The sequence below is a fragment of the Camelus dromedarius genome, chromosome 15, assembly GCF_036321535.1.
Source record: "Camelus dromedarius isolate mCamDro1 chromosome 15, mCamDro1.pat, whole genome shotgun sequence".
Taxonomy (NCBI): Eukaryota; Metazoa; Chordata; class Mammalia; order Artiodactyla; family Camelidae; genus Camelus; species Camelus dromedarius.
In genome coordinates, this window is record NC_087450.1 from 57,056,187 (window position 1) to 57,066,865 (window position 10,679).

General features: G+C 52.5%; 1 protein-coding gene across 2 annotated transcripts; it reads right to left on the reverse strand.

Annotated features, from left to right (window-relative positions):
- Nucleotides 1–2,019: 2,019 nt before the first annotated feature.
- Nucleotides 2,020–8,514, reverse strand: C15H2orf50 (chromosome 15 C2orf50 homolog). Of its 2 annotated transcripts, XM_010982703.3 has the most exons (3): nt 8,084–8,514; nt 5,257–5,296; nt 2,910–3,156 (listed from the first exon to the last, which is right to left on the reverse strand). In XM_010982703.3, exons 1-3 carry the CDS (start codon nt 8,314–8,316, stop codon nt 2,965–2,967), a joined length of 465 nt encoding a protein of 154 aa, XP_010981005.1. In that variant the 5' UTR covers nt 8,317–8,514; the 3' UTR covers nt 2,910–2,964. The 2 variants fall into 2 exon arrangements, with proteins under 2 accessions (XP_064350803.1, XP_010981005.1); XM_064494733.1 differs by lacking the exon at nt 5,257–5,296 and having other exon boundaries at nt 2,020–3,156.
- Nucleotides 8,515–10,679: the final 2,165 nt, after the last annotated feature.

Below are 10,679 nucleotides of genomic sequence, written 5' to 3' on the forward strand. Positions count from 1 at the left end.
AGATTTGCGTCCTGGGGAGCTCACTCCCTGTGGCAAATTCAAAATGAGTCCTGTGAGCCTCTCAGACAGGGTCCTGGGAGACAACAGAATGTTCTGGATCTTAGACATGTCCAGAAGCTCTCTGCCAAGAAAAGTGTGGCAGTGAGGGTTTGACTACAGACCACAGAAGCTTCCTCTTTAGTTGGCTACTTACTGTTTCGAGGTGATAAGCAGTGTGCCGAGCCACTGGAAGGGTGAGGAGCAGATATGAGGAACAGTTCCCTGAACCTCCCTGCCCCGGGAGGGGAGTGGCTGCCACCACCTCCACCATCGTCCCGTGACCAGGAGGCTGGGGACTGACCCACACAGCACTCGGGCCCCTGTCCTGGAAGGACATGCCACTGCATCTCTGTGCTTCTGGAAGGGTCCTGGGTTGTGCCTTCTGCCTTCCCAGCCTCCCAGGGACGCTTCTGCTTGGCAGGAACCCTCTCTTATGAGAGGCCTGACTGCCAGGGCATCACCCTAGCCTCATGGCTGGCCAACTGTCACAGCCAGTGGCTTCACAGAGCCATGCCCTCAGCACGTGGCTCAGTGACCACAGGCCAGTGCCACTGGAACCTGGGGTGCTTTGGACAGAAGACATGATTTCTGTTTATTCCTTACTGGACATTGGGAGTGGCAAGAATTGTGGAAGGCAAATCTAATCTAAACTGTTGTCGTCTGATGTGTTTGAGTATCAAAGATGGAGGTCAAGGCCAGGCGCCCTGCAGCGTCAGTGGCACTTTTGTCAGAAGTCTCTGCCGCCTCAGCCCCTTTCAGGGCTCTGTCACTTAGGCCAGACTGCAGGGCTCCCAGTGCTCTGGAGGCAGCCGAAATGGAGATGTGGGCGCTGGGGAGGGCTCAGGACACAGGGCAGGGGGAGTAGAGGGTGTCTGGGCCACAGGGCTAAGGGCTGGCACTGAGGACCAAGGTGCAGGAACTCTGGCCAAGACAGCCAAAGAGCCACTGACCATCACATCACTACAGCTGTCTGTGATCATCTCAGGGCCAAGAGCATCCTGCCCTCCATATCTTCTCTTCTCACCTCTTGTAAATCGCTCTGCTGCTCTGAACACCAGGAACCAACTGTTCTTGGCCATGGACCTGAAATTCCTTAGTTCTGCGCTCTCTCCTGTGAGCCACTGGGGGCAGGGAAGGGAAGAGAGCAGGAGTGTGCTGGGCACCTGGCAGGGAGGAGAAGCTGCCTCTGGAAGACAGGGAGGCAGCATGAACCTCCTGTTCATCCTGGGTTTTGGATTGAGTCTCAGGTATGTCGAGGTGTCATTTCAGGTTTTCCCTGCAAAGGGAATCTAGATGGTTAACTAAGTGTCCCCCGTGGTTTCAGTAACCTCAGCTCATTCTCAGATGCCATGCTTTTGGTACAAGCTGTTACTGCTTTGGCACCTGCCGTAGGAATCACGCTGGCCTCCACCCTAATTAGATTGCTCGCCAGTGGACAGTTCCTTAACATTGGAAGAATAAAACAGGGAAGCAAATAGCTTTCTTCCAAGCATCAAAGGCTTATCAATAGCAGCAGTGACAACTATAGAAGCGTCTAGAATCTGAGTGTCTGCTGTGTGCCAGATGTGGACTTTCATTATTTCGTTCCATTTACCTGCTGAAGCTAGGAGGGTATTCCCATTTTGAGGTGGTCCAGGTTGGGAGTTCCTGGTCCTGCAACATGGCCGTGGATCCCCCCTTCACCCTCCCCATCTTAGACTCTGTTTATCCTGGGCCCCCAGGACCAGGTGTGAGAGAACTGCTTGAGCCTAGGGCCTGGCCCTTCTGGGAGTGCTGGCTGCCCACAGGACAGACGGAACTCTCCTCTGGTGTGAAGCAATTGCTAATGGGTCCAAGGTTACCCGACCCCCAGCTTCACATGGACCTGTGAGCAAGAAGTGAGCTGGTGTGTCCCACTGCATGACTGTACCAATGTTGCAGATAAGTGTGTTATAGCTCAGTGTTACAGTTCGGTGTTACAGCTCCGTGTTTCAGCTCAGTTGTAACAGCAACCTGGATCCAAACGAGAGACCAAGCAGCACTTGGTTGGAGAGTTGGAGAACTCAGGTTTATTACGCCAGCTGGCCTAGGGGAGTAACACTCCAAGCTCTGGACCCTGTAGCTTTACATAGGCTTTTATAGGCTGCCAGTTTACAATTTGCAACATTATATGCAAATAAGGTATAACAAAAGTTGACTAATTAGAAACAAGCTTTGTAGAAATGGACCAATCAGGAGGGAGAGAAATAACCAATCAGGAGTGAGAGAAATAACCAATCAGGAGTGAGTGCCATGCAAATGAAGTATTATAAATGGGCCAATCAGGGGTTAGCTCGGGAAACCAATAGAATTTTAGGGGTAAGTTCCATTTTCCTATAAGTAAGCCCTTTCAGCGGCAAAGAGTGAAATAGAGCCTCTCGGCCAGGGAGCCGGATGGTGCTGGCAGGAGAGTAGTGGCCCTGCCTGGGGTTTCCCACCTCACCAACAATACACTCTGTAAAAGGGCCCCCAAAGCTGTGTGATTCACTGGCTCAACTCAGGTCCCCTGCAGGCAGACTCGCCCTGCTCTGCTCCAGCCTCGCCCTGACCCTCACACAGATAACGAAAGAGATGAGAGACTGACCCGAGAGTCGGCCCTCTCAGCAGCCCCTGTGACTAATTTAATCCTTGCAACAACCTTGCAAAATCGGTACCATTATATCCCTATATGCGGCAGGCAGAAAACTGACCCCCTCCTCAAAGAAGTACGCGGGCAGGTAGGTCCCTGAGTCCTCTCCATCTCAGGTGTGAAAATGAGCCCACAGAGGCCTCTGACGTGAGGTGTGGAGCGAGAAGATCATGACCCCGGGCTGATCTGCGGGGTGCTGTCTGGGACGCTGGTGCCAGGTCTGCGACGGTGTCCCCACTCCCCCCACACCCCCCGGGGCGGCCCACCTGGCCCCCCTCCTAGACAGGTTGCAGCTCCTCTTCCAGCTTCTTTTTCCGGACTCCTTCCACGAAGAAGAAGTCCATGCCGACGAGGGCTTTCCCCAGGGGCGTGTCCACCCTGCTACCCACAACCTGGCTCGTAGAATTGGGGACCGTGTCAGAGAAGAGAGGCACGTACTCTGGCAACTGCACGGGCTCCTTCTTGTTGCCCTGAGGAGAGGGGACAGTTGGGTCACATACAGCAGGAAAACAGGAGAGGCCAGACGCTGGCTGGGGCCCTGAGTGTGGAACCCAGGACTCAGCTGTCCAGTCAGAGATGCCCACTTCATCCTCCTCACCCCCGGGCTCCCGACACAGATGCATCCCGGCCTCCCTCCACTGTGATGCTTGACCAGCAGAGACCGAGGGAGGGACCACATCTTAACCCTCTCTCCGTCCGCCTGACCTAAGACGCTGCCTCGCCCCTGGTGGGAGCAACACAAGGGTGGTTTTGGTTTGGGGTGAATTTTCACCTGAAGTCTAGCATACACGCACAAAAGTACACAAACCACAACTGTAGGACTCAACCAACTCCCCACACAGTGAGTGCCCGACCAGGCGCACCTGGATCAGGAAACAGAACAGGATCAGCCCCAGACACCTCCTTTTAACCCTCAGTCACTCTCTCCACCCTCAAGGCGGCCTGGTCTTGACCTCCTAACGCCGGGGGTCGGCTTGCCTGGCTTTGAACTTTTCCTTAACGATCGATCGTGTGTCTTCCTTCAGGCTCCTTGAAGACCATGTTGTGAGTTTCACCCATGTTCCGAGTTTCACCCATTTTCCTGTGTGTTCCTGTTGTGGTTGTGGTTCATTCCATCTCTGTGCTATACGGTATCCTGTGTGTGACTTGGTCAATATTCCACAAGTCATTTACCTCTTCTGCCACAGAGGGGATTAGGGTTAGTTTCCAGTTTTGGGGTCTTAGGAGGGGTGCTGCCCCGAACATGCTTTCTGGCGACTTCTACAAGTGATGGATGGGTGAGTGAGTGAATGTGTAAATTACGACTAATCTGAGGAGCTCCCCCAACCCCTGCCCTTGTTTATGGTTAACTTTGTGCTTCCCCGTGTCGTGTCAAATAGAAGTGACAGGACCAGTTTAAAGAAATAGGATCCCAGCTCTCTGGGAAAGTCTGTGCCAAGGCGGCCCCACTGTCTGAGGGTGATGCAGATTTCAGGGGTCAGGTTGCTCATAAACAGCCCTGGGCAGGGAGAGACTGCAGGCTGGAAGCCTGAACAAGGAGCTCAGTGTAGGATTTCGGGTCCCATGAACTAAACTATTACAGGGCAGACAGCAACCTCGCAAGGCCAACAATGCAGACATCAGACCTCCCCTAAACTCCGCAAGGGCCACGTCAGCGAGGCCACTGCCTTGGTTGACTTGCTACATTGCTTAGTTTGTAGTTTGGTTCCCTGATCATGGTTTTTACAGCCAGATTCATTCTCCCATTTGCTCATTCCTCCAACATGAACTGAGTGCTAAATAGTTATTGGGTGCTGGGGAGAGGGGTGCAGTGATGAAGCCTTCTTTGGCCTTTCTCTGTCCTCGCTGGTTGCACCATTACACGATGTGCCCAAGGAATGGGTTAGAAGTGCTGGTGAGGGAAGGACAGATTGATTCGGTCACCCTTGCTCAGGAAGGAGAGATTTCAGACGGAGGCACTTGGGTGGGGTCTTGGAGGATGAATACGAAGCCATCCATCAGGCTGACAAAGTGGGGAGGTCAGTGCAGGCAGGGGACGCGCACGCGCAGAGCAAGGAGGGCCAGAGGGGGGCAGGGTTGGATCAGGGTAAATCATCCTGAAAAATGTATGTTTACCGAGGGACTTTTAGCCTGGGGGAGATGTGGTCAGCTTTGCGGTTTAGGAAAATTACTCTGGTACCAATGTGGAGAATGGCTTGGAGGTGGCGATATTAGCTGCAGAAGATTAATTTACAAAGTGTGTCTCCCACACCCCTCCTGTGTGTGGGGCAAACCTCACATCACTATGTTGCCGGCATCCTCATGCTGGGGAAAACATTTCAGCAACAGATGCTTATCATTTCCAGTTGGTTCCTCTTAATAAAATCTAGAAACATTGGGAAAAATCCATTTATAAGTGCTGTTCCTAAGTATCTTTTCCCACCAGACCCTGAGTTTCTTGAAACGAGGTTGTACTTTATCCATCTCTGTGTCCTCCAGCATCTAGCTCACAGTAAATCCTCAATAAACGGTACATGAATGAATAAACATCGCAAGCGCGAGAGTGCCGGACAGGAAGTGGTTTGTCTTACCATGGGGTCATAGTCTTTCAGGAAACTCCAGTTCTGAGCCCTGGAAAGGAAAACATGTTGGCGGCATGAGCCCTCTGTGACATTTTTACAATGGTTTTCCCTGGGTCAAGGGAATAAGTTGCTGCCGGAGCATTGAGTAGGTCATAGAGGAACTAAAATAACTAAGTGAAACAAACGCCAAGTGTCAACAAGGGTTTATGGTGTTTCCTGTACAATGAACACACGTTTCAAAAGAGTGGAAACTCTGATGCCCCAAGTGGAGCAGGTGCATTGGAAAGCTGTGATACCTTCTCACCCCCTGCCTCTGCATCATCAGAAAGCCGCTGAGGGGTCTGCCTGTATTTTGTGAAGGAAAACCAGTTTTCACTTCCCCAAAGCTTGGTGAGCGTCCAGTGAGGGTGGCAGAGGAAGGTGGGAGGGGTGGGGAACCTGACGATGAGGAAGACGGCCTTACCTGCGCTGATAGTTTAATTTTCAATCTATTTTTTAAAAGTCAAACAATTTTCTAAAACTTATAATAAAAGTCTCTGCCCTCGTCTTCACAGCCCCTGAACCCCACGGCCTACAGTCTCTTTCTTGGCTGTTTCTTCAAGTCTTTTCCCTCCAGATTCTGAAATAATGAATCTACACTGCCGTTTCTTGAGGTGCTGAAAAAGTAAAGTAACCTACTGGCTTTCTGCTGTGGGAGATTCTGTTTTTTGTTTTTTAATGGAGGTACTGGGGATTGAACCCAGGACCTCGTGCCTGCTGAGCACATGCTCCACCACTGAGCTGTATTCTCCCCACTATTATGAGAGGTTCTGAGTTAGCATTCTTGCGCCTTTCTTCTCCATTTCTTCCAAAATAATTGTATGCTAGATTTTGCTTCACTTGATGTGTACTGTGTCTGTCCTTCTCATGTGTCAGTACTGTTCATGGATAAACCAATCATACTCCTTACAGCACAATGTGATCCCAGTTCCTCTCTTGTGCAGCTTAGAATTTTTTCTAAAGTTAACAATGACATTTTCTGCCAATCATCTTATATTTCCTTGTACTAATCACGGATTCCAAACCCTCCAACACCTCTGTAAGCCCTCTCAAGATTACTTTCCACACAATCAAACGTATCAGGTTATGAACAATTTCTTTTAAAGGTTTTCTCAGAGGCTGTCCCCTCAGGACCCTGGGTCCTCGTGCTCCCGGACCACTGCGCTCCCGCCTCCCCTCCCCATCGCCCTGGGATGCCCCCTTTCTAGACCCCATGCCTTCCTTGCTTGTTCCCCCGTGGTTGTGGAGCAACCCCTCCCGTATCTGTGCATTCATGCGTTTCTAGGGTTCTAGAAAATTCTCAGACATTTCTGTTTCAAATATTTCATGTCCCCCATTCTCTCTTCAGGGAGCTCAGTTTCAAGGGAGCTGGGGTTCCAGCTCTTCTTTTGTGGTTTCCTTCTTACTGTTTTTCTTCCTTTTAAAAAAAAAATTAGGATAGTCTATGATCTTTAAACATTTTTTTTTTCAAATGGAAGTGGTGGGGATTGAACTCGGGACCTCATGTATGCTAACCACGCACTCTGCCTCTGAGCTATACCCTCCCCCTACATCTTATTGTTTTTCTGAGACATTTCTTTTTCTTTTTCTTTTTTTAAAGGAAACTTCCTTTATTCTATTTGTAGTTGGAAAAATGAAATGCGCTGGACGGCCCTCTGTTTGTAAACGTTCCCCGCATCTCAGCTCATACTGGAACACACACACAGGAACACACATATGAACACACACACAGGAGCACACACGTGTGCACACACACCCCCTCTCCAATCCATCAGCAATTCTGGTCATTCTCCCACCGAGGCATGCCTTGGATTCCTCCAGGGATCTCCAGCTCCACTTCCTACCCCCCCCCCCCCAGAGCTCAGGTCACCACGGACTCACTCACCCTGCTGTTGCCAGTTCTCAAATGTCACTTTGCTTGTCACCCCCGCCCCCATTTCAATTCATTCTAAGCACAGCGGCCAGACTGGTCATTTAAACAGAAACCAGGTCACGTCCAGCTCTTGCTTAAGACTCTCCATGGAGCCTTGTTACATTTGAACCAAATGATCCAGACGTTGCTAAGCATGTGGTGGGTCCTACTTCTCTTCTTGAGGCTCCTGTCCCCTCACTGGCCTCAGCCACACCACGTTCTTTTTGTTCGGTCTTTTCCTCAGACACCGAACTCTTCCCCGGCTGCTTCTCTTACTTCTGATCTCAGCGTGGATGTCACCTCCTCAGAGAGGCCTTGGTGTGCTCCTGGAAGAACGGTGCCCATTCTGCCCTGCTGTCTTCCTCGTCACACCAGCCACACTTTTTTCCTTCTTGCTTCTCTGCCTGCTTTTTGGCTGCCTTGTCCTGAGAGTGAAGGCTCCACGGGGGCAGGCCCAGGCCTGTCTTGCCTCCTCCAGCCTGACACGCTGGCTCTCCTAGCAACTTCTGGGCTGAGAGACGTTCAAAGGGATGCCCTCGGCTGGATCAGGGGGCCGGCATCCCTCCCCACACCACTGCCCGGCTTCCTAGCTGCCCTCCTCCTGCAGTTTATCCAACTGGAGGGATTATTGCAAAGTGCGGATGGGCTCCCAGGATGCACGACGAGGTGGGGGCTGCACCGGCCCCTGCTCTTGGCTCTACAGGCTGGAGTCCACCCCGAGGCTGGGCGCCCTCCCCTGGCCCGGCTCGTGCTATTGGCCCTGGGCCCAAGCACTTTTCCCTCAATGCCCTTTCCATGGCTGACTCCCTCTCACCTGCAGGTTCCTTTTTTTCCAGGGGCTTCCCAGACCCTGAGTGAGGCTGGGGGGCAGGGCAGGGCACTCACCAGCACCTCTGGCTCCTCCTCTCGGCCTCCAGGAGCTCCCTCCACAGCTGGTCCTGCTGCACACCTTCAGCTCCCAGGGCCCGGCGGGCCTGGTGGCCACCAGCAAGGGCCCTGCCCGCCACAGGGAGACTCCGGGCAGTGGAGGAGACTAAAGCTGGTGGCTTGGTTGAGGGCAGTCGGTACCCAGCTGATGTGGTTCTCTGGAGCCCAGGGGCGGGGCAGCATCCCCCCATGGGTGCAAGTATGTGTGTGTGTATGAGAGAGAGACAGAGACAGAGACAGAGGCTCCTCTCTGAGCTCAGACCTCTCCCAGGACACCCCCCTCCCTCCTAACCTTAGGAGAGCCTGTGTAGGGTCCTCCTCACTGCTTCCCTGGACCCCGAGCTCAGAGCGGCCGATGGGACCTCGGGGCTGGAGAGAGCAAGCTGTGTTTTGAGCTTCTGTCTGTGTTGACTGTTGTCCTGGGAACGGGCAGCTGCCCAGTGTGCCAGGGAAGAGGCGGGCCCTGTGTGTGTGTTGGAGGGATGTTTGAGTCCCAGGGTGGGGTGGAGAGAGCTGCTCCTGGTCTGTGGGTGCCCAGCTCAGCTGCCCCTCAGCTCTGCCTCCTGCCCCCCACTGGAGACCTCAGTACAGCATGGGGGAGGGAGGAAGGACCAAAGCCCTGACTTCTGGGGCAGTAAGCAAAGACGTGGACTCCTGCTTGAGTGTAGATCCTCAGAAGGAAACAAGGAGAGCCCCAGGGTGGGGATTAACGCTCTGAAGCTTCAGCCCTGTTTCTGCTCTGACCCACCCAGCCCTGCTTGCTCTGTGGCCCCAGGCCTCTCCTGCTCTGCTGCTCTCCTCCAGCACCACCCCACAACCCAGGCTTCTGCCCCCAGACATCCTACGCTTCTGGACTGTGTCCGCTTCTTTTTCCCACTGTGTGTGTTGACAGATTCACGGTACCTTCCCTGAACCACGGGCAGACCCAGCTGGCCGTGTGCTCCCTTCTCTGCATGGCTGGAAGCAAACATATGGGCGGACGGCTGCGTGCACACAAAGCCATGCAGCAGTGCAGAGGGGCGCACGAGATGTCCCAGGTGCGGCCACAGCTTAGGCAATGCGCCAGGGATGGTACTGTGCGCCTGCCCTGGGCACCTCTTCCGGATTCTGCTTTCATAAAGGAGGAACCAAGGAGCTGAGTCTTTATAGGTGAAAAGGATTTGCCAGGTGCAAGAACTGGGATGAGAGCAAAAGCTTGGATACAAGAGAGAACAGTGGTGTTTGGGCGCCAGCATCAGGGCTGGAGGGGAGGGGCCCAGGCCACAGCTGTTTAGAGCTGCGTGGGGGCAGAAGGGGCTGTTTAGTGGTGCATGGTGGGGACACTGCTGCCTTTAAGCCCACAGGGCAAAGATAATCAGGAAAGGTCCAGCAGCTGAGATGACATCACCATGGGCCACGGTGAGAGCTGTCAGGCCACAAAGAACTGCCGGCACTTGAATGAGGAAGGGGCTGAGTGAGTGTGACCTTCTGGGACAACATCACTTGTTGTTGTTGGGGCTGGGACTCTGTCTCTCCTCCTCCCTCTGTTCTTCTTCCAGAGCTAAGATGAGAAGGGCTGGCATTTGGTGACTTTGAAATTTTCTCCAAAAAGAGGAACTGGGAGCCCTTTGGCCCAGAAACTGGCTTCCCTGGTGATTTTTCCCTCTTAGTGTTTGTGGCCTCAGTGTAGCCAGGACAGGTCCCTGCTGTGCTCCAGGAGCGGTGGCTCTGATCTCCTCAAAACTCTGGAAGGGGTCCCATGAGTGTCTTCGGAGAGGGCAATGCTTGCTGTGTGGAAATCCACTCATAAAGTTGACTGCAGGCTGTGGCACAGAGTAGCTTGGAACAGCCTGGAACAGCCATGCAGTTTGCTCAGATACCTCAGCCCTGGTCCCCTGGCCAGAGATAAGGAACAGGACCAAAAAAGCCATCAGGGGCATCCAGGATGATCAGGTGCCTGCTATATGTAGAGGCTGAATGTTTCCATGGGGGATGGTTTTTAAAAATTAAAATTAAAAATTTATTTAGAAACTATTTCAGACTGATAGATGGTAGAGGGATGGACAGATACGAGACAAAACAAATACAATAAGACGTTAATTGTAGAATCTAAGGGATGGGTATGTGGGTGCCCATTGTGCCATTCTTTTAACTTTTCTATTTTTGGAAATGTAGCGCAAACAGTTTAGGTGCAGTGAGCTGTTCTTTTCAGGGACTGGAGGAAACCCTCCTGAAATCCAGGCTCCCAGGCACCAGTGAAGGGCCAGCCTTATGTGCCAGACGTTTGAGGACAGCAGTCTCGAGCCTGCTTTGTTAACTCTTCTCCACTTGTGCCACGTGGGCTAACACTTAACTACTCCCCATTTTCCCCAGGGGCGTCCCTGATCATTTCCAGCAATTAAGCACTCTACATTTTCAATACCAGTCTGAGCTCTGGGAGATGATTTAAATATCCCCTGATAGATAATTACAGTAAAATAGCATTTTTGTAGCACTTCAGGACTGAGAGTGTGCTTACCTGCATTTCTCCCCAAAGCATCAAGACAGCCTTGGGAGGGGGTGCTGATTGTATCTG